Here is a 23,492-nt window from a genome sequence, read left to right as displayed (position 1 = left end):
GTTCCTTCCCTCTAGTTGTAGAACTTATGTTACATTTCCTACATAGTTATGAAACTTGTGGTCCTTGCAATGAAATGTGCTTTATCTCCCAGTGAAATGTTCTTATCAGAGTATATGTTTGGTTGGACTGGGTCTCGAGGGCTCATTTTTGCAACATGATTCTGCAAATAGGCTTGCTTCATTTGCAATAAAAGGGGACATTGGCGTTGCATCAGATGTACGATAGCAGCACATTCTAAATGTGCACCTTGGCCAGATAATATTATCTATCCCATCAATCAACCACGACAAGCTGTTTGTTGGAAGCATCCCACCGATTGGCGGTTGGAAAAGAAGGTCAATTTCTGCTTTATTCGTAACTGTTTCTAGCTACTATCTTTCTCATTGGAGGTTCTGGAGTCTCTTGATGTGCCGTTTGCTACTGCATGATACACAACCATCTTTTGAAGTCAAGACACCTTATCCTCCCTGTTTTGTTGAAATATCTTATTCCTATTACATAAGTTAATATATTAACTTCATCTTAATCAGCAAATTTGTACATTGTCTTGTTTCCACTTAAGGCTGAGAAGATGGGTTAGTGCTAAAACATAAGTAAGATATTTGGGACCTTCATACACATCGAACCTCTGAATTTATGGTCGAAAAGCAGGAAGGTGGCAATAAGCATCCTGTTTAATGCAGGTTCCATTTTCTTTGCCACCCCAAATGCAAATCACATCTTGTTGGCACAGCTGTCCCACCAATCTTGATTTGGTGGCACATCCAAACACTCCTAACATAATGGTCAGAGATACATAAGCATGCTTGAGTAATGGTTACACGACATTAGGACTAACAGCTACCTGATATTATCCTTCTGATGTTGTGATCTTAATTGGAGATTGTATTTCTTGTCAAAATATGCTGCATCACAACTGAGAAATTAATGTGCATATTTTCTTGTTGAAACTGTAATGATTACTTCTACATGATTGCTACCCTGTCCAAAAACTGCTTCATATATTGATCCGAGAGATGTAAACATGCTTGAGGAATGGTTGCCAATCCTTTCCGACTAACAAAGATATGATATTATTCATTTGACATTGTGATCTTAATTAGAGATTTATCTATTTTAGGTCAAAATATTCAGCAATACCTGAGAAATTTAATGTGTATTTTCATAAAAAAATAAGAAAAAGAAAGAAAAGAAAATGCGGCAAACCTGAGAAATTTAATGTGCATATTTTCATGCTACAACTTTGGGGATTAGTTTTACATGAGATTGCTACATGTTGAATGTATTTATCTTGCTTACACTATCGAAATTAAGTCCTATTATTTTGCGGAATTGTGTGCCTAATAGGAGCTTTATACAGCCCTTTTCAAGCTTTTGCAGGTAGAGTACGGGTGGCAATAGGTTGGGTTTGGGTCAGACCGGGGTTAACCTGAGGCCAACCAATTTACTAATCTGTCCAAGAATTCCAACCTGATACTAACCCACAACCAATTACCCTGTGGCCGAACCGACACATTTAATATTCATCAAGCCCAATCCTGACCCGACCTGATCCATTTAATTGTAACCAGGTCAGCTTGACTGACCCAATCCAAGCTGTCATGATCACAGGTTTAAGAATGTAATAAGGGGCCAAAGGTATGCCCATCCTTGCTCAATTAGTGGATACATACATCATGTTTATCTATACTTATCATCTATTAATTTGTTCATCTGACCACCCAACCCATTGGTGAGCTATATGGGTGGGTTGGGTAGGGCTTGGCCCGTCCCTGACCCATTTACTTACACGGGCCACATTTTCTAATGCAATCCTGACCGACTACGAATTAGGTTGGCCCAAGCATGCCTCAGCAGCAGGTCACACCAATTGACCTTTGTGCCAACCCTACCCATTTCCACCGCTAGTGTAGAGAGAAAGTCCAAGCATATCAGTACTAACATTATTTGATTTAATCCTAAAATCCAATTATTATTTCATTAGTACTGGTGAAAGATAAATTTTTAGGTGAAATATCCAATAATGCTGGACCAAGCTAAATGGTGTGTTCAACTCGGCAAGCAACGGAGGTGCATCGACCTTCCTCTTATCCACATGGTCTATCAGGGGGAATTTGTCTTGAATAGTTCTGGCCCGTAAATCTTCACTGTTGAGATATCTTACTCATGCAATTGGACTCCTTAATCCTTACCATTGACAGTGAAAAGTTGGCGAAACCAACCCATTTCTGGCCACCAGTTGGACCTTTAAGATCATCTGATGGAGGAGACGCTTGGTGCATGAGACATCCATAATGAGGCCAAGCAGATCATTTGGTTGGATCAATCATCATATAATATGTTAGTCATCAGAAGTTTGATGTAGTTACCAGGGATAATGAAGCAAAAATGGCATATTACGGCAGCTGTTATTGTCTGATTCATGATAATTGCTTCTGTTGATTTCTTTTTTCTTCATACTAGTAAGGCTTACAAAGTAAGACAACCAGGGATTGAACCCTGGATTACTCACACACACTGCAGTCTCTATTAGCTCTACTAACAAGCTAGAGATGATTGCTATTGTTGATTTAATGATTAAAAACCCTGTTGGGGTTGAAGACATTTAATACTTCATTAAATGATATAATAGGCATATCCAGTATTCAAACTCAAAGATGTGTAAGGTACTTCTGAAGGTTAGTCTGTTCCTGAAGCATAACATCTTGCCTTCTGGCTGTTCTGGTGTTCAATCATCAACCAAGAAGATGTAAACATTGGAATAAGGAGCACTGTCATAATGATCTAGCTTCTTTTGGTGCAGCGCATGCATTCACTTTGCTTATTCTCTTTTCCTTGCCCTGTTCTTTATTCTAGAAAAAATCTCATTTGCAGTTTTCATGCTAACAGTGCTCAGGTATCATCATCCAAAATATCCCGGAAGAGAAGATTGCTGCAAAACAATTTTCAATTTACATGAACTTTGCATGTTTCTATTTTGTTTGTTTTAGGGTTCAGTTACTTCATTCTTATTTTTTTAATCAATTAGGCTGGTTGGTGGTACTGACATCTCTTATTGGATGAGCAGCATGCAGTTGCCACGAGTGACATCGAGGTCAGAACCTTCAAGATTTTCTTGCCATGCATTTCACACAAATGTATTAAGTCAATGATACATACATGCATATGAATGTATACATGTATCATTGATTTAATACCATTCCATCCTTATAAGCACTTGCAAATGGGCATTCTTTATGACTCTTTAATGTTAAATACATCATTTTTTTGTGTGTTTTATTTATTTATTTATCATTATCATCATCATCATCATCATTATTATTATTATTATTGTTATTATTTTCAAAATTCTTCAACGGTTTATCCCTATTGCTACTATTTGACAATGCAAGTTGTGATGACAACTAAAATTTTAGTATGAATAAAACATTTCGTGCTCAAAGTGACATATTAGCAGTCATGAATGGAGAACTATCATCCTTGTGCCAACGAATTTAAATGAAGTCCAATCATTGACTTGACCTTCCACTTGTTCCGTATCACTATTGGCAGGCTGTGATGCAAAAATTACAGCAACTGGACGATCCTAACCATCCAATCAATAGCATGCAGAATTGACAGTCATGATTGAGCAAAGAAAAAATAGATCCGATCATAATCTTCAACGCCTATGTGATCGGCCCCACCGTGGTTTGCTTATGATGTAGAGCAGCACTTTGGTCAGATGATGTTAACCATAGAAAAGAGGGGGTTGTCAATCATCCAAGCTGTGTGATTTTTGCATCATGGTCTACCAATAGTAGCATGTAATGAGTGGATGTCCAATCATTAATCGGGACTGTCTCACGTGCCATTTAAAAGCTTTGGGCACGATCACAATGCTTGGGCATTTTATATTTTTCCTATATATGCATATATGTTCATACACGTGTATCATTGATTTACGTCAGAGGAAAGAAGTTGGGAAGAAAAGAAACTGAAAGAGACAATTGAATGTTCAGCCAATCTCTCTTCATATATTTAGTGAATGGCAAATTTACATAAACTACCCGTAGGGGTGTTTGTTTTTTCAAATCCATCTGTAAATGCTGGTAAATAGATAATGATTATTTACATTTGCAATTACAGCAGCTTTGCCCATGTGACGTTGACAGGCACCTTTTTTAACGTAACTTGAGGTAGAAAATATAAAAATTGTGGGTCCCACCATGATGTATGTGACTTATCCACGCCGTCCATCCCTTTCGCCAGCTCATTCTAGGGCATGAGCCCAAAAATGAGTCAGATCCAAAGCTCCGTGGGAATTGAATGCTTACCGCTGAAAACTTCTTGAAAGCCCCAGAAGTTTTGGATCAAGCCGATATTTGTTTTCCCTTTATCCATGTCTCTGTGACCTTATGAACAGCTTAGATGACAAACGAACATTAATGTGGGCCCTAGGAAGGAAAGGGATTTCAATGGTGGATGTCTTTTGGACCACTGTTTCATGGGGTGTGGTCCATTTGAGCTCTGGATCTGCTTCATTTTCTGGCTCATGCTCTAAAATGTTCTGGTTAAACAGATGGACGGTGTAGATAAGTCCATACATCATAGTGGGGCCCATAAATTTTGGGCAGCCCTTTGTGGACCAATTTTCAAGGAGGAAGTACTTGTGGATTTCCATCTTTCGCCAAATATAGGTTAGAAGTAATGATGTCTTATTTGCATGTATTTTCCAAGGAATTTGAGAATCAAACACCCCCTTAGAGAAAAGAGTAAAAAAGGAACAAAAATAAAAGAGAACTAATAGAAGGGAAATAAGAGGCCCACGGTCCAAGGCCCATGGCCTAGAGGGATATGGTCCAATTATGTCAACAAATACCATTCTCATGCTTATAGGGGTTTGCAGACTGGCAATTTTATGACCCTCTAATGTTAAATACTTCTCTTATTATTTTAGCAAAACACTTCAAGGATTTTATCCCTGCTACTACTATTTGACAATGCAAGTTACGAACACAGTTAAAATTTGAATAGAAGTTAAACATTTCATACTGAATGTTGCAAATTAATAAGTTGAATTTTCATTTTCTAATACTGCAGGAAGTATTCTGCCGCTTGCCTCTCCCTTACATTGATGAGGAATTTAAGATTGACTTCATCTGGAAGGACATTATGGAGAATGAAATGGAGCCAACTCCATACATAGATATCAGGCGTAGTATCCTACACATTTGATCTTTATAAAAGTTTTGAAGACAACTGTGATTACTCAATAGGACCATATATTGAAGTTCCAGGCTTGCAAGCTGGGTGAAACTGTCAACAGAGTGCTGCATTATGGTTTTGGTCTATGATTTCTGCTACTTTCATTACACGGCACAGTGCTTAACTGAAAAAAAAGATGTGTACCTTGTCAAGAAGCAACTTGATGATGCTGATACCAATGTTGGTTGCACAAAATGCAGTACCATGTCAATGTGTGCAGAGGATTGCATATGCAGGTACCATTATGCAAGTATTGCTTGATTTATTACTGCGTGCTATGCCATCTTTACCATCATATTTTGACTCCTAAAGTTTCTTCAATTTCTGGGTTGATTTGTTCAGTTCCATAGACAACTCACTGATTTTATAAAAGATAAACCAATCAAATTCTCTTATGTCTTTTAAAATCAGATTTCAATAATGTGCTATGTTCGGCCAGATTTTCATTGCCTCAACTTGTGGAGAATAATCAATGGCCTGCTTGCAGCAATGTTCTAAAACCTGGATCGGACCTCAACCAGTTTTCTTGGGCTGGTTGGTTCAATCGCAGGTGCAAATTGTCAGAACCATTCCAAAATCTACGTCAGTAAAATTAACTAAATAAAACAGAGTCAACAAATGAAATACATCTTTCATAGTGGTTAGGGTGCCTGTTTTTGAAGTAGAGGTCATGGTTCAAACTCTACTAGGTGCAGTTGCCTTTTTTATTTTATTTTAAATATTACTATATTAGTTTATCTAGGTTTCTAGCGAGCTATATCGTCTTAATGGACAGTTTTAGTCCAAATCGGTCTGGAATCTAATCGTCCTCTCATCTCGGGTTTTAAAACATTGGTGTGTAGTGTACAATCTCCAATAAAATGAGAAGGGATAGAAGTAGGGTTCTCAACTGGTCAGAATTGGGTTGGGTGCTGGTGTACCATGTACCCTCATCCAAACCTGACTGAGGGAATCAGATTTGATCTTGTTGGTAGGGGTGGCAATGTGCTAGGCAGCCTGACCTTGTACAGGAGGGCCCCTAAACTTGGCCTGAGGGCTGATCCAGGGTTGAAATCTAAGCCTAGTGTTCAGGCCGGGCACGGCCCGGGCCAATGAAGTATGGCCCAGTCAATCACCAAATGCGCCACCATTATACAAAAGGAATGGACGGTTTAGAGACACTTGTGAGTGGTTCCAACATATGTGTATTTTAAAGATTGTTGTTGGATTCAGGTCATGTTTCAATGATCCAAACCATTTGTATGATGAGACTCATTGTAGATGGAGGACACCTAGAAAAATAGATCTTAGATTCGACTGTTTCAAGCCTTTGATAATTTATCTTTTCTCCATGCAAGGCCAACCTTGGCCCAGCTATGCCCTGAAGTGTTTCTGCTAGGGCTAGGGCTAGGGCTTAGGGGACTAGGGCCGAGCTAGGGCCAACCTCAGCCCAACCCATTTACACCCCTACCTAATGAGGACCCCACCATCGATCTGGCTCGATGACGACATCCAGAGAGGGCCTCCTAACTAGAAGTCAAGTTTTGGTTCAGAAAAGTGGCCCGATTGTCAAGAAAAGCCCACCATGGGATCTCATGATCGTGGCCCACTCATCAGATTGGTTTTATATTTTAGGTTTTGCTTATTGTTATTATTTAGAACATCGTGAACGCTTTAGATTTCCTCGTTTGATTTTTATTTTAGTTTACTTAATCGCCAAGTAATAGGTGTCGCACATGGTGCGAGTTTTTGGGTATAGGGTTCTCCCTATAAATAGGCACCCCTTGTAGTTCTTTTCATTCATTGAAGTTAATAAAAAATTCCTGCTTTATTTTTCTGCTCTCTTCGTGAGTTGTGGAAGAATTCAAAAGTGGGTGCGAAGCCCTCTCTTTTCGAAGGGCTAACTACTGTGGTGCGAAGTTACATCGATCCCAATTCACCCCCATCTTCCATCATCTTTTTTTCCATCTTCCCCCACCATCCGTACTTCGAATTTGTCCTTTTGTTGCATCAGATTTCTTCATTACAGCAGGTTTCCAGATTTCGGCCCGCAGGCGAGCTGAAACTTCGGCGGAGCACCACGCACAAACCGTACATCGGATCGAGCTGAGATTTGGGAGTTTTGGAGTCCATCCCTGGCCGACCAGGGCCAAGGTGGCCTTTTTCTGAATAGTGGGCCCCACACACGTGCGGCCGGGATCACACGCACGTCCGTCTGGGCCATTGTTGTTGTCCACACGCGGGATCATCTTTTGGCTCAGGTTTTTATCCTCTTTTATCCTCTCATAGCCATTTTTCATGAATCCTAACCCTAGATTACATGATCCCTAATTGATTTGCCTCTTTTTATCACCTTAGGGTTCCTTGAATTGAAATTAGGGAATCCCTTGGATTAGGGACTAATTTTTATGCATGAGTAGTTGATTTTATTTCCCTTTGACATCGTTTGGTTTATAATTTTTATTGGTCCAGTCCTAGCCTGTGTCGGCTTGGACCCGCATAGATTCCCCTTTAATTGAATGTTTGGATTTTCATGTGGGATGTGGAATTTGTGTGATTGTTTCTAAATTGGTGTGATCTAAGCCTGAAATCTAGCATATCATATTTAATTTTCCATGTCCTGCATCAAATTTGGTATCAGAGCCTAGGGTTCTTGTAGGGAAATTCACCACATATTTAGGGTTTAGTTTGTTTGAGTCCTTCATGCATTCAGTCCATCATATATAGCTGAATTTTAGTAACAGTGTGTAGTCTCCTTCATATAGAGTCTCGTAGGGTCATTTAGTTTTTAGACGCATATAGTTGTCATAGAAGGTCTTTAGGTTGAGCAAGTCAGTGTATGCCCACACGTACGGGTCGCGGTTTCGGTTTGCACCCTACACTAAACATGGAACAATTGCAAGAGTCACTAAACAAGATATCTCAAACGTTGGAGTCTATGATTAAGCGCTTGGAAATGGACCAATGCTGTGAACAGCTTGATGTACGCATTACCCGACTAAAGACCATCGCTAGGACAAACCCCACCATTGGGGTAGATGTCCAATCTCAAGCAGGTGGCCTGGAGGATACACCAATGAATGGAGTTGGTCAAGGAATCAATTATGGGTGTGCACCCAGACACCCAACCCATGAGAGATATAAAGACCACTATTTTGAGGGGTACAACATGTGTGGCCTTGTGGCTGGAGAGAGTGTACCAGCGGCTAGTGTAGAGTTACCCACTGAGGCCATTCCGGTAATCGATGAGTTACGTGATATCTTTCCTGATGATCTACCGGATGAGTCCCCTAGGAAGGATATAGAGCACACCAGAATATGGGACATCGTAATACCTACAACCGAGTTCACGTTGAATAAGTTTGTCGATAGGTCCACAGGTCTAAGTCCTTGTGAAGTCGTTACTGATTATAAACCTAGGAAACTTATTGATCTTGTCCTTATGTCACTGTCCCATAGGCCGTCAGAGTCTGCAGAGTCTTTTACGCATCACATTCATTCATGGCATCAAGAAATCAGGCAGAAGATCATGACTAATAATGAACATTACACATTTTATACAGACCAGTATAAATGTTTCAAAGGATTCAATATTGGGGACTCTGTGATGGTCTGCATCAGGCCCGAGCGGCATCCTTCGAGGGCCGTTCGTAAGTTACACGCGTGTAGTGCTGGACCCGTCAAAATTATAAAATGAAACGGTCTCAATGTGTATGAGATAGATCTTCCACCTTTCATGGGAATTAGTTTCACATCCGATGTGGAGGATTTAGTTACTTTTTAGAGGACCACTGATACTTTGTCCAGCCCTTCGCCCACCCATCCTGATTCCTCATATTTATCCCTTGAACCATGACCCCTTTTCAACCCATTTTCCCGGCCTCTACCTCCCATATCTATCCTTCCCAACCCATTTTTTCAGCCTCTACGTCCCATACCTACCCGTCCCAACCCATGTTCCCAGCCTCTACCTCCCATACCTACCCATCCCGACCCATCTTCTCAGCCTCTACCTCCCATACCTATCCTTCCCGACTCATTTTCTCAGCCTCTATCTCTCATACCTAACCTTCACACACCCAACAAAGAAATAGAGGATATCCAGGACCATCAGATAGTTTCAACGTCGGACGGCGGGTTTCAGAAGTACGTGGTTAAATGGAAGTCACGCCCAGCTTTAGGCAGCATGTGGCTCACTGAGAAGGAGCTTCAGAGACTTGATCCTGACACCCTGAAGCGGTTCAGGAGTTTTATTTCTCCAGTGGTGAAATCTTTGCAGCCGGGGAGAATTGATGGGGACATCACGTGCACACGCGCACTCACGCCGCCCCCCCTACGCACGTACGTACGCAGAAGGAGGACCCCACCATCGATCTGGCTCGATGACGACATCCAGAGAGGGCCTCCTAACTAGAAGTCAAGTTTTGGTTCAGAAAAGTGGCCCGATTGTCAAGAAAAGCCCACCATGGGATCTCATGATCGTGGCCCACTCATCAGATTGGTTTTATATTTTAGGTTTTGCTTATTGTTATTATTTAGAACATCGTGAACGCTTTAGATTTCCTCGTTTGATTTTTATTTTAGTTTACTTAATCGCCAAGTAATAGGTGTCGCACATGGTGCGAGTTTTTGGGTATAGGGTTCTCCCTATAAATAGGCACCCCTTGTAGTTCTTTTCATTCAATTGAAGTTAATAAAAAAATTTCTGCTTTATTTTTCTGCTCTCTTCGTGAGTTGTGGAAGAATTCAAAAGTGGGTGCGAAGCCCTCCCTTTTCGAAGGGCTAACTACCGTGGTGCGAAGCCACATCGATCCCCATTCATCCCCATCTTCCATCACCTTTTTTTCCATCTTCCCTCACCATCCGTACTTCGAATTTGTCCTTTTGTTGCATCAGATTTCTTCATTACAGCAAGTTTCCAGATTTCGGCCCGCAGGCGAGCTGAAACTTCGGCGGAGCACCACGCACAAACCGTACATCGGATCGAGCTGAGATTTGGGAGTTTTGGAGTCCATCCCTGGCCGACCAGGGCTAAGGTGGCCTTTTTCTGAATAGTGGGCCCCACACACATGCGGCCGGGATCACACGCACGTCCGTCTGGGCCATTGTTGCTGTCCACACGCGGGATCATCTTTTGGCTCAGGTTTTTATCCTCTTTTATCCTCTCATAGCCATTTTTCATGAATCCTAACCCTAGATTACATGATCCCTAATTGATTTGCCTCTTTTTATCACCTTAGGGTTCCTTGAATTGAAATTAGGGAATCCCTTGGATTAGGGACTGATTTTTATGCATGAGTAGTTGATTTTATTTCCCTTTGACATCGTTTGGTTTATAATTTTTATTGGTCCAGTCCTAGCCTGTGTCGGCTTGGACCCGCATAGATTCCCCTTTAATTGAATGTTTGGATTTTCATGTGGGATGTGGAATTTGTGTGATTGTTTCTAAATTGGTGTGATCTAAGCCTGAAATCTAGCATATCATATTTAATTTTCCATGTCCTGCATCACTAGGGCTTGGGCTTAGGGGACTAGGGCCGAGCTAGGGCCAACCTCAGCCCAACCCATTTACACCCCTACCTAATTGGGCACTGGATCTAATAAAATGAGATTCGGGTATCCCATCAGGTCCTATTGGGCCTGGTTTCAAGCTCAAATTAGGATTTGGACTGGGGTTTGGATTTGGAATTGACTCATATTGGGGTCTGGATATGGATTTGAGGGCGTACCAAAAACATGTCTATTGTATGGTTTTAAATAAATAAACATGATTAAAGAAATGATATAACTAAAAAAAATCATATATTAGGGTACCTGAGTCGGGCCCTGACCATACATTATTTCTGATAGGTTCCGAATCCATGGAGCCAAAACTGACCTGATTATTTATCTGGACCAAAATCTATATCTAGATCCGATTAAATTGGGTCAGATACTTCAGGTATCCACAGATTTGGGCACCCATTGAAGTTTTCCAAAAGCTGGAGTGAAAGAAAATGTTTTGAGGTAAATGTGGGTTAAGGAGAATTGAGAAGAGGCGAGAACATTTTAGATCAAGAGAATGAAGGTGTTTTACGGGACCTCCCATAGATCATGGGAGAATTGAGTGAGGGAAGAGGATGGAATTGGATTGGATTTTTTTTTTTTTTCCTTTATTTTTTTAACTTGCCTTACTAATTTTCTCATCATGGTTTTATTGTCATACATGAATTGCCCAATAGAATGTTCAAAGAGTAATAGGATAATTATTTAAATTGGATTTATAATGTACTAGGCACACCCATTTTCTTATCATGGTTTTACTATCATAAATGACTTGTCAAATAGAATGTTAAGGAAACTTTGACATCAATATCAATTTTCTGCTCTATCATTAGTGACTTATCAAATGGATTGTTAGGGAAAGCTTGACATCAATATCAATTTTCTGCTCAAATACGAAGAAATTCATTTTATTGTCATGTTTGATGATTGGTTATTTGGTAGTACAACATTTACGGTGAAATCAAAAGTATTGAACTTCCTTTACACAGATTCACAAACACTAGAGAAGCTATGGGCATCTTTCATTCATAGTAATTAATTTTGGATGTTGGTGGAAGATACTTGTAAGTGTTGCCTCTCTTGTGATTATATCACAGAATTTTCTCTAAATATCTTTCTTCCTATGTTATGATTCAAATTTATAATCATGTGCATTTGTTTATGTTTTCAATTCATTTATTCATGTAGATGTGCAATTTTTAAGTCCAGTATGAGAAAATACTTAATGCTAACCCACTTCTTTCAGTTAGGCCTTTGGCAATGGTGGTTTACATTGTTTTACATCATTTAGTTCATGGGATATACATTACTTAATTATTAGGTCCTTTAGGCATCTCAATTGGATCCTTTGAAGTGCTATGAGATCATCATTTCATCATCATAGCCCTGTCCCAGCTATTTGGTGTTGGCTTTCCAGATCCTATTTTGTTAATCATATTCGAAATCAGAACTCTCATGATTGTTTGGCTTCAATCCTACTCCTATAGGCTTCAATCTATGAGCTGCTCAAAGGCTTGCTATTGTTCAGAGATGTGCACAAACAGACCATTCCGCAAAAAGAAAAAGGTTAAAGTTGTCAAGGTAGGATTTTGCCATTCCATGCCAACCAATTTTGTTGGATCCAATGAATATTTGTTTAGAGTCATTTTATTTTATCTTAAATCATGATTCTACCCATATTGTGTCATACTTTATAATTGATTAGTATTGCAGATATATGTAATTCAACCATTCATGGTGGGAGTCTCATTTTCTAGTCTATTGGATGAGTTGCATGTAGTTTTGACTTCCATAGCTTCAGCCTATCGTTAGAAAACAATTAACAATAGTGAGGTTGGTTTCCTCTTACTAGGTTCTTTGGTTCAATGGCGAAAATGTTATACTTGCATGCGACAGTCTTAAACTTCTTGGCATTTCAACATGAATGCAGCATGGTTTTGTTTTCTATTTGCTGGACGACTGTTAGAAAACTAAAAATATAAAAAGAATAATCACTTTTTGCAACTTTGAAATCTAGAATTATAGTGAAAGCAACAATCCAACTTCTCTATCGCACAGTTCCCTGAAATATCCACCAAGAAACTTTCAATCTATTCAAACATTTTGAATCTCGATGGGCCCAACGATTTGAGACATTGGCCCCTCTTTTATTTGAAGATACTATCGGGTCAAACTTAGTATGCCAGGGCAAGATTAATTTTTGCTTATTACTTTGAGAGACATATTGAGGTAGAGATCCAAATATATCTGGTAAATTGGGTGAAAAAGAAAACATGAATTCCTTTTGTGGTCACTGGTACCACTTATGGGAGGAAAAAAGTTTCTACAAGAGTTGATTGTATTAAATGAGAATTTGTCTAAGCCAACAGTCTAATAGAAGTAGTTGGTAGGTTAGTTCATAAAATTATTTTCCTTCTAGTAGAAAGTTGATTCGGATGATTTTTTAAAGTTTCTTGATGCAGGACATGAAATTCAAGTATAATGTGGAAGATTTTCAGGCTTTAGATCACACTAGTTCAGTTACACAAAATTTCACATCCCACACAAAAGTTTAAATACTCAATCAAGGGAAATCTTATGCGAATCCAGGCCTACACATGCTAGGGCTGGATCAATCAAATTATAGACCAAACAAGAATCAAAGGGGGGTAAATTCATCCACACTTGCACAGAAATAATTTCCCAATCCAAGGGGTTCACAGATTTCAATTCAGGGAACCCAAAGGTTGAAGAAATGACATAAAATTGGGGATTTGAGTAATTTAGGGTTAGGTTTAGGGATTTTGTGTGAAAGACGAGTGAAAGAGAGGAGAGAGACGAATCAGAGAAGTACTGCACGTGTGGACAACAATAATGGCTCAAACGCACGTGCGTGTGATCCCGACCGTATGTGTGTGGGGTCCACTATTCAGAAAAAGGCCACCTTTGCCCTGGTTGGCTAGGGTGGGCTCTAAAATCCCCAAATTTCAACTCGATCCGATGCACGGTTTGTGTGTAGTGCTCTGCCGAAGTTTCAGCCCTCCCGCTAGGCCAGATTCTGAAAATCTCCTGTAGAGAGAAAAACAGCTGCAATAGAGGACGGATTTGAAGTATATATGATTGTAGGAGGAGAAATATGGATGAAAGAAGGTAGGGGCGAATAAGAATAGGTGTGGCTTCGCACCACGATAGTCAGCCCTTCGAGGAACGGAGGGTTTTGCACCCAATTGAATCTCCACAACTCAGAAATTTAGACGAGCAGAAAAACACAGCAATTTTATTAATCTTCATTGAGAAAAAAAGATTACAATGGGTGCTTATTTATAATAAACCCTATACCCTAAAACTCGTGCCATGTGCGCAACCTATTACTTGGAGACGAAGTAATAAAAAATAACAACTAATCAAAGCAATCTAAACTGTACTAGATCAATTAGAATAGTAGGCCACGATCATGAGAACCCATGGTGGGATTCACATGATTATTGGGTCCACTCCAACGAACCAAAACATAATCCTCTAACTAGAAGGCCCTCCTTGGACGTCGTCATCGATCCCCTCCTCCTTGCGTATGTGCGTAGAGGGCCGTGCCTGTGCGCGTGATGTCCCCATCATTTCCTTTGCAAGGATGAAATAAAAGATTTATTTTTTGGATAGAGGAAAGCCAAGAGGTTTTCACTTTTAATGAGATTGATCTGTTTGTCCTGAACTGATGGCTCTAAAAGTGGAAGGGGAAGGCCCAAAAGGACATGGATGGATGTAGTAAGAAAAGACCTGATGACATGTGGTCTAAAGTTATGGCCCTTGATAGAGCGGAATGGCGGAATAAGATTCATGTAGCCGACCCTATTAATTGGGATAAGTCTTAAATGATAATGATGATCTCTTGTCCTGATGGTTCCTTTTGACATCTTTCCGGGAGTTTTAGGAATTAGTTTCTAGTGTTGTGATGTGTAAATTTTACTATATACTACATGCCACGCTTTTGTTATAGTTCACCACCATTTCAAATCGGTCACACTCAATACCATCTTCATTGTGTACATGTATGACACACTAAAGGTGGAAATTTTTTTTTTTTGTTCTTTCTTCTTCTTTTTATTTATTTATTTATTTTTTTTTTATTATTATTATTATTTTGGGTATTTTGACACACTAAAGGTGGAAAAACATTTTTCTTTTTTTTTCTTTCTTCTTCTTTTTATTATTTATTAATTATTATTATTATTATTATTATTTTGGGTATTTTGACACACTAAAGGTGGAAAAACATTTTTCTTTTTTTCTTTCTTCTTCTTTTATTCTGACACACATTAAAGAGGAAGCTTAATTTCCTAGATTCTTGGGAACTAGGCAGATTGGCGCCTGTTGTAGAAGAGGCAAAGCATCTGTGCCTTGGCAGATTGGCACTAGGTGCTCTATGCCTGGTGCAAAGACTTTCTTAAGGAACTATCTGCAGGATAGACATAGAGTGACTTTTAGGCGCTATGCATCTGGAATCAAACTAGATGGGTGTTAGGGCTCCATTTAATGCGTCTAGACCATTTTAGAGAGCGTCAAAGTCATTTTCAACAGTTATGTAACATTAACACTGGGAGCCCTTCTGTGATATGAGGCTGTAACACCCATTCTAAAAAATGGCTCGTAATGACCCTATGATGGCCATTATAGGCATGTATAGGTCTGATATGGGGCAGGTACATTTTCTTCTTTTGATTTTATTTTATTATTTTTTTTAAAACCATTATAGGGTTGTAACGTATTGATCATGATGCTGGTCATTATTGAAATTGCATGTCTTGTCCAAGGCATGCAGAAGCTTGGCGAAGCTTAGAATTATGGCTAGACCATTTTAGAGAGGATCACTTAAAATTGTTGCCTAATTAAATCAATTTACCAATTTAAACTAAGAAGACAAATGACACTTAGGCTTCCAAGCCAAGTGGGTCTCCAATCACATAGACTATAATAGATGCAACGATATAAGCAACTAGTCTATAAGATAGTGATCTTGTGTGTGAGATGTGTTAACTATTCAATACCTAGCATACATCTAATTACACATTCATATAATTCAACGAATTAAGCTCACAAGCATAAATAACAATGTGCACAAATAATAATCCTAAACACAAGCATATATAGTGGCTCAGCTACTTGCCTACTCCACTCCCAGCGGATGCACTCTCCTCAAGTATACCGGAATTTCACTATCGGAAGTTTTAAATTAGGTTTATCTCTAACCTTTACGATGGTTTCTCTTAGGTCATTTCTAACCTTTACAATGGTTTCTCTTAGGCTAACCACTAAACTACACATACACTCCCATGTCAGAGGAACACATTTCCACCGGTGTCACTGGCTCTCGCGGAGACTTAGTTGGTTTTTTATCGGTTAACCAACAACCACTAGCGATCCTAATCCAAGGCCCTACGTACACTCCTGTTGGAGGCTCCCTATGGAGATTAATACGTACACACTTGTGTCTGATGAATGCGATCTTAATCGAAGGCCTTACACTCTTGCCGGAGGCTCCCTATGGAGATTAACATGTAAGCACCTGTGTTTGGTGAATGGTTTCCTAATCCAAGGTCCTACGTACACCGGAGGCTTCCTATAGAGACTAACATGTATATACCCGTGTTCGGTGAATTCGACCCTACATAAGACCTTAGGTCCTACACAAGAACTTATTCGAGTTTGGGTCACAAACACTACACTCAATCCTACACAAGGAAAGAGTGTGACATGGACTTTACAATTGACAACTTGTCAAATTGAGTTCCTTTGTAGCATCTTCTTGAGATGCTTCTCCAGTGCTCTCCCGTGCTTGAAGTAGCTTCTTAATTGTTCCCATTTTTGTTGATGCTGACTGTTTAGCTCCACAAACAAACCCCTTGTATGCGATGTACCTATGAGGTGACCAAGGCAATGGGAAGATGGTTGAATCTCCTAAAACTAAAGATTATAGTTGGTTCCTAGTAAGGATTCAACTAGATGGGTGTTCTAGAGGATTTAAACAATGATTTGCCTATAGGTTTGTGTCTAATCTCCAGAACAAGGTGGGCATCAAGTTCATTTTCCTAATGGAGGTTGAAATCCTCATTAGAATGGTAAAACTCAAGAAGATGATTTGAATCTTATAGATTTAGAGGCTTAGGATGAGGGATATGAGTGGGGAATCACCTAAGCTCTAATTGTACTAAAAATCCGTTATTTTGCCCAATGCCCGAATGCCCTATATATAGATTTCGGCTTACAACATCTTTAAAATGGGCAAAATAACGGCATCTCAATCGATCGACCGAGGGCCGTTGATCGATCAAATTTTGTTGGAATAGGCCAGTGAACTTGCGGGACAGTTTTGGCCATGCCTAATCGATTGATGTCGAGCTTCGATCGATCGAGCTTCACTCGAACTCACCTAAGAGTCTGCTAGTTTGGGTAGTTTGGTTTCTAGCAGCTTGGGACCTCTGTAGCCTATCTAAGCATGATCCAAATGAGTTTTTGAGGCTAAAGGATGATTAATTGAAGGTTTACCTATTCAAGTCAAGATCATCTAAAGATTAGATTGTTTTGGGTTTAAGGTTAAGGTCGCCAAGGCATTGTTGAGATGTGGAGCCACATCTGGACAGGGCCGCTCGACCAGTCAAGTGGGCTGCTCGACCGGTCAAGTGGCCTACTAGACCGGTCGAGGGTTCGCTCGACTCAAAGTCCAGCGAGCTGCAGTTTTTTAGGTCAGAGGTGCTCGATCGGTTGAGGCCCATGCTCTACCAGTCTAGGAGCCTGCTCGACCAGTCGAGGTTACGCAGATTCGTTTGTAGATTTGATGTGGACTGCGTAAATTTGAGGCGGTTTTCGTAGAGGTGCGAAAGGGAAGTTGTCTAAACTATAAATAGGGGTCCTTAGGGCTATTCTAGGGTCATGGGAGGTATTCTAAGGTGTATGCAAATGGTTTTTTCTATACATCCAAGAGAAGAGGTTAGTATATTGCTTATAATCTCGTTTTCTTCATAGTGTAAGTTTGCGCCCGTGGTTTTTTACCCTTGTTGGGGTTTTTCCACGTATATTCTGTCTTGTGGTTTGTTTGGAATGCTTTGATTCTTCTTCTAGATTATATTTCTTTCTATTTATCGTTTGTGGGTGAGATCGGATATTGGATCTCGGTTCACTGCGTTGTTGGCGTGCTGTGCAATAACTGGTATCAAAGCTATTGATTTAGTTCAAGTGGGAGCGATGACGAAAGAAGGAAAGACTAGAATTGAGAAGTTTGATGGTTCAAACTTTGCCTTTTGAAAGATGCAAATGGAGGATTATTTGTATCAGAAGGACTTCTATATTCCTCTAAGAGGAAAAGAGAAGAAACCAGAGAAGATGACAAATGATGAATAGTCTTTATTAGATCGGAAGGCTTTAGGAATGATCCGACTCTCTTTGTCTAAGAGCGTCGCCTTCAATATATCCAAGGTGAAGACCATAAAAGAATTAATGGAAGCCCTAGATACGATGTATGAGAAACCCTCAGCGTCCAACGGGGTTTATCTTATGAAATAGCTACTCAACATGAAGATGTCAGATGGTGGGAGCGTGGCTGAACATCTAAACGAGTTCAATACAATCACGAGCCAATTGGAATCCGTTGGCATTGTTTTTGAAGATGAGGTTAGGGCGTTATTGATCTTGTCCAGTTTGCCAGACAGTTGGGATGGTTTGGTGATTGCTGTGAGCAATTCTTCAAGATCGACAAAGCTGAAATTCGATGATGTGGCCGGTCTAATTCTCAGCGAAGAATCTAGAAGAAAGGCATCAGGAGTTTCAGGGGATTCAGGGAATACTCTAAAAGTTGAAGGAAGACGAAGATTACTGAATAAATGAAGCAATAAACACGGACGTTATAAGTCGAGGAAGAAGTCCAAGGGACCAAAAGACAAAGACGGGTGTTGGCATTGCGGGAAGAAGGGGCACATGAAACGCGATTGCAGGGCGCTTAAGAAACAAGAAGGAAACTCTCAAGGCGGGAAGGATTCAGTAAATCTATCTGAGGAGAGTGACACAGAGGCGTTAATCTTGTCTCTTGATGCAAGGAGTGAGTCTTGGGTCATAGATTCGGGTGCTTCGTTTCATGCCACTTCGTGTAAGGAAATTCTGCGTGATTATGTGTTAGGTGACTTCGGGAGAGTCTACCTGGGTGATGATGAGCCGTGCAGTATTGTTAGAAAGAGATATGTTCATATAAGTTAGAAAAACGGAACGACTTTGAAATTAAACGATGTCAGACATGTACTGAGTTTGAAACGGAACTTGATCTCAGTGGGATAGTTGGCTGATATCGGATATGTGATGACATTTACTAGTGATTCCTGTAAGATCACAAAAGGTGCCTTGGTGATATCTCGAGGTAAGAAGGAAGATACTTTGTACGTGACTTTAAGATCGTATAGTTCGCTCGTAGTCGCATCAACTGGAGTGAATGGGCAGTTATGACATCAGAGGTTGGGACATATGAGTGAGAAGGGGATGAAAGTGCTATTGTCAAAAGGGAAGCTACTAGGGCTGAAATCTATTGATTTGGAATTCTGCAAGGACTGCGTGTATGGGAAGCAGAAGAGGGTGAGCTTCAATAAAACAGGACGTGCTTCAAAGATGCATCTGTTGGAGCTTGTACACATTGACGTGTGGGGATTGGCACAGGTATCATCTCTTGGGGGCTTATATTATTTTATTTTTTTTGATTGATGATGCTAGTAGAAAATTGTGGGTTTATTTCTTAAAGCACAAATCTGATGTATTTGATGTATTTAAGAAGTGGAAAGTAATGGTAGAAAATGAGACAGGTAAAACAGTAAAATGTCTCAGATCAGATAATGGGGGAGAATACTGTGATAAGAGGTTTGAGGAGTATTGTGCAGCAAATGGAATCAAACATTAGAAAACGATTCTAGGGACACTGCAGTAGAACGGTGTGGCTGACCGCATTAACATGACTATCCTTGAGCGCGTCAGGAGCATGAGGTTACATGCAGGGTTGCTAAAGATGTTTTGAGCAGATGTTGTGAATACTGCCGCATATCTCATCAATAGAAGTTCCTTAGCACCATTGAATGGTGGGTTACCAGAAGAAACATGGACTGAGAAAGAAGTGAACCTTGCACATCTCAGAGTGTTCGGTTGCACTTTATATGTTCACATTGATGCAGAGCACAAAAATAAGCTGGATGCGAAGTCCAGGAAGTGCACGTTTATAGGCTACGGGCTACATGATTTTGGCTACCATTTTTGGGATACAGAGAACAAGAAAATTATCAGAAGCAAAGACGTAGTCTTCAATGAAAAAGTGATGCATAAGGACAGTGTGCAACAAAATAAGGCCGATGAGAAAGAATTTGTAGAGTTGGAAGAGTTACCGAACACGGGTGTTACAGTGCCACAGGATGAACATGCATAGGAGCATAGTGAGGCAGAGACGCAGACACCGGTTGTGAGGAGGTCTACTCGGGAGAGGAGACCCACGGTCCGATACTCACCCTCCTTACATTATCTACTGCTGATAGATAATGGTGAACCAGAGTGTTTTGAAGAGGCTTTATAGTCAGATACACGGGTAAGTGGGAGCAGGCCATGGATGATGAGATGGACTCTCTTGAGTTTAATCGTACATAGGAGTTAGTCACTCTACCTAAGGGTAAGAAAGCTCTTCATAACAAGTGAGTTTACAGACTGAAGGAGGAGTACGATGGTTCGAAACGGTACAAGGCTAGATTGGTTGTGAAAGGGTTCCAACAAAAGACAGGTATCGACTTCACTGAAATATTTTCACCAGTGGTGAAAATGTCTACGATTCGCATGGTCCTGAGTATAGTGGCTACAGAGGACTTACATCTAGAGTAGCTAGATGTTAAGACAACCTTTCTTTATGGAGACTTTGAAGAAGAGATATATATACATCAGCCGACAGGATACGTGGCACCAAGAAAGGAGAGCAAGGTGTGTAGACTGAAGAAGAGTCTATATGGCCTGAAGCAGGCCCCGAGGCAATGATACAAGAAGTTCGACAGTTTCATGTCGGGAAACAGTTTTAGGAGATGTCATGCAGACCACTGTTGCTATTTGAAGAAGTTTGATACGTCGTATATCATGCTTCTTCTGTACGTTGATGATATGCTTGTGGCCGGATCAAGCATGAAGGACATCTCAGATCTCAAAAGACAACTATTTAGAGAATTTGCCATGAAGGATTTAGGAACTGCAAAATAAATCCTAGGCATGAGGATAAAGCATGATAGGAAAAATAAGAAACTAGTTTTGTCATAGGCAGAGTACATAGCCAAGGTACTTAATTGATTCAGTATGGGAGGTGTTAAGCCAGTTAGTACTCAATTGGCCAACTACTTCAAGCTTTCTAAGGAGCAATGTGCGAAGATGCAGGAGGAACGAGACTACATCGCTAAAGTCCCATAAACGTCAGCTATCGGGAGTCTCATGTATGCTATGGTGAGCACGAGGCCAGACATTGCTCAAGCAGTAAGAGTTGTTAGCAGGTTCATGAACAACCCTAGGAAGGAACATTGGGAAGCTGTGAAGTGGATCGTCAAATACCTGGTAGGTACTGTGGATGTAGGGTTGTGTCATAGAGGATCAAAAATCAAGCTACAAGGATTCAGATTTGGCAGGAAATATCAACATCAGAAGAAGCACTACAGGTTATGTCTTTACTCTGGATAGTGCTGCAGTCAGTTGCGTCTTTCAGTTACAGAAGATAGTATCTATTAGTTCAACCGAAGTAGAATATCTTGTAGCTACAGAAGCGTGCAAGGAAATGGTGTAGGTGCAAGGTTTCATGGAAGAGTTGGGAAAGAAGCAAGCAGATTGCAAGTTGTACAGTGACAGTCAAAGTGCAATACACTTGGCTAAGAATTTAGTATTTCATTCAAGGACCAAGCATATTGACATCAGATATCATTTCATACGTTCGTTACTGGACGATGGATCAGTTACTCTAGAGAAGATCCATACAAGTGAGAATCCTGCGGATATGCTGACCAAGGCGGTCACACGGGAGAAGCTGAAGCTCTGTTCAGTTTTGATTGGTCTTCAAGTTTGAAGACAGGAAGGTGGTGCACTCCGAATGTAGAAGGCGAAGGTTTATGGTGATGTGTCTCCAAGTGGGGGATTGTTGAGATGTGGAGCCACATTTGGACAGGGCCGCTTGACCAGTCGAGGGTTCGCTCGACTCAAAGTCTAGCGAGCTGTAGTTTTTTGGGTCCGAGGTGCTCGACCGGTCGAGGCCCATGCTCGACCAGTCGAGGGTCCACTTGACTAGTCGAGGAGCCTGCTCAACCAGTCGAGGTTATGCAGATTCGTTTGCGGATTTGATGCGGACTGCGTAAATTTAAGGCGGTTTTCGCAGAGGTGCGAAAGGGAAGTTGCCTAAACTATAAATAGGGGTACCTAGGGCTATTCTACGGTCATGGGAGGTATTCTAAGGTGTATGCAAAGGGTTTTTTCTATACATCCAAGGGGAAGAGGTTAGTATATTGCTTGTAATCTAGTTGTCTTCATAGTGGAAGTTTGCGCCCGTGGTTTTTTACCCTTGTTGGGGGTTTTTCCACGTATATTCTGTCTTGTGGTTTGTTTGGAATGCTTTGATTCTTCTTCTTATATTTCTTTCTGTTTATCGTTTGTGGGTGAGACCGGAGATTGGATCTTGGTTCACAACGTTGTTGGCGTGCTGCGCAACAGGCACCTCATGATTTACTTGTTCTTCACTCCTTGATGCTTCTTGTCCTCATGTGTATTCGGTCTTTCGCTTCCAAGGGTTCAACTGATTCACTGACACAGGACTCATGTGATTGACAAATAGGTGCACTAACAATTAAAACCACCATTACTTTTATGGAATACCTCCTCTTAGTTGTTTATGCTTTCTAACGTTTCACTATAGATGCTTCCCTACTCTTGCTCCCAAACCTATTATCACTTCCCTTCACTTTATGTTTTTTAGCTAAGAGGAAAATTATTTACAATTGATTATTGACCTTTGGTGCATGCAAACATAAATAGTGGATTTCAACTACTTGTTTATTCATACTACATTGATCACATTGGCCTTTTTCATTCATGCGGTTGGAATTCTTTATTGTTTATTTATTTTTGCATTGGGATGAGGCTTAGATGATGATGATGATTTTTTTTTTTTTTTTGGTAGACTCAATTTTGTGGATGGGGAGCAGAGGCAGGTGAATCCATTAATAAAGGGGATTTTGTCATGGAATATATTGGGGAAGGTATCCTTGATTTCTCTTGATTTCATTGAATGTTTTATGAGGTTCAATGTCTTTTGATCTTTTTCCAAGTTGATCACAAATTTATGTACCTTTAAAAAAAAAAAAAAAAAAAAAAAAACTTCATTTACAAAATGATGTGGTGTTATTGAAAGGAAAAAGAGAGGAGAGAATTTGGGAGAGAAATTAGTACTAGAGAGCTTAAATTCTCTCTAACCTTCCTTTATTAGGAGAACCTAATTACAAAAGGTAGTGTCCTAAGGGAGCATTGAATATGAATATACAAAATTAAAATAAAATACTACACTCTCTAACATTTTTGAACTCTTCGGATTTCTTCCTGATTAGGTTTCTTACCCATATGCACTAGGATTCTTTAGTTGTATTTTGCTTGCAAGGGCTTTCAATACCCTTTTAGTTTCAGTAGGTTTTTTAGTTTAGAACTTTTTTTTTTTTGGGTC

The 23,492-nt window shown here is 40.2% G+C and overlaps 1 protein-coding gene across 2 annotated transcripts in view; it reads left to right on the top strand.

Annotated features, from left to right (window-relative positions):
* LOC131217090 (histone-lysine N-methyltransferase ASHR3-like) overlaps window positions 1-23,492 on the top strand; it is a 35,219-nt gene that overhangs the window by 4,531 nt on the left and 7,196 nt on the right. For both annotated transcript variants that reach the window (XM_058211837.1, XM_058211836.1), the window contains 6 exons: window positions 172-336; window positions 3,069-3,095; window positions 5,084-5,201; window positions 5,385-5,484; window positions 12,259-12,352; window positions 22,956-23,034. In XM_058211837.1, the coding sequence (XP_058067820.1) occupies window positions 172-336; window positions 3,069-3,095; window positions 5,084-5,201; window positions 5,385-5,484; window positions 12,259-12,352; window positions 22,956-23,034 (583 nt within the window). The remainder of the gene's footprint in view (window positions 1-171; window positions 337-3,068; window positions 3,096-5,083; window positions 5,202-5,384; window positions 5,485-12,258; window positions 12,353-22,955; window positions 23,035-23,492) is intronic.

This window comes from Magnolia sinica, chromosome 10, assembly GCF_029962835.1.
Source record: "Magnolia sinica isolate HGM2019 chromosome 10, MsV1, whole genome shotgun sequence".
NCBI classification, from domain to species: domain Eukaryota; kingdom Viridiplantae; phylum Streptophyta; class Magnoliopsida; order Magnoliales; family Magnoliaceae; genus Magnolia; species Magnolia sinica.
The sequence above is the reverse complement of the archived record's forward strand: the minus strand, read 5'-3'. Positions and strand labels throughout refer to the sequence as shown.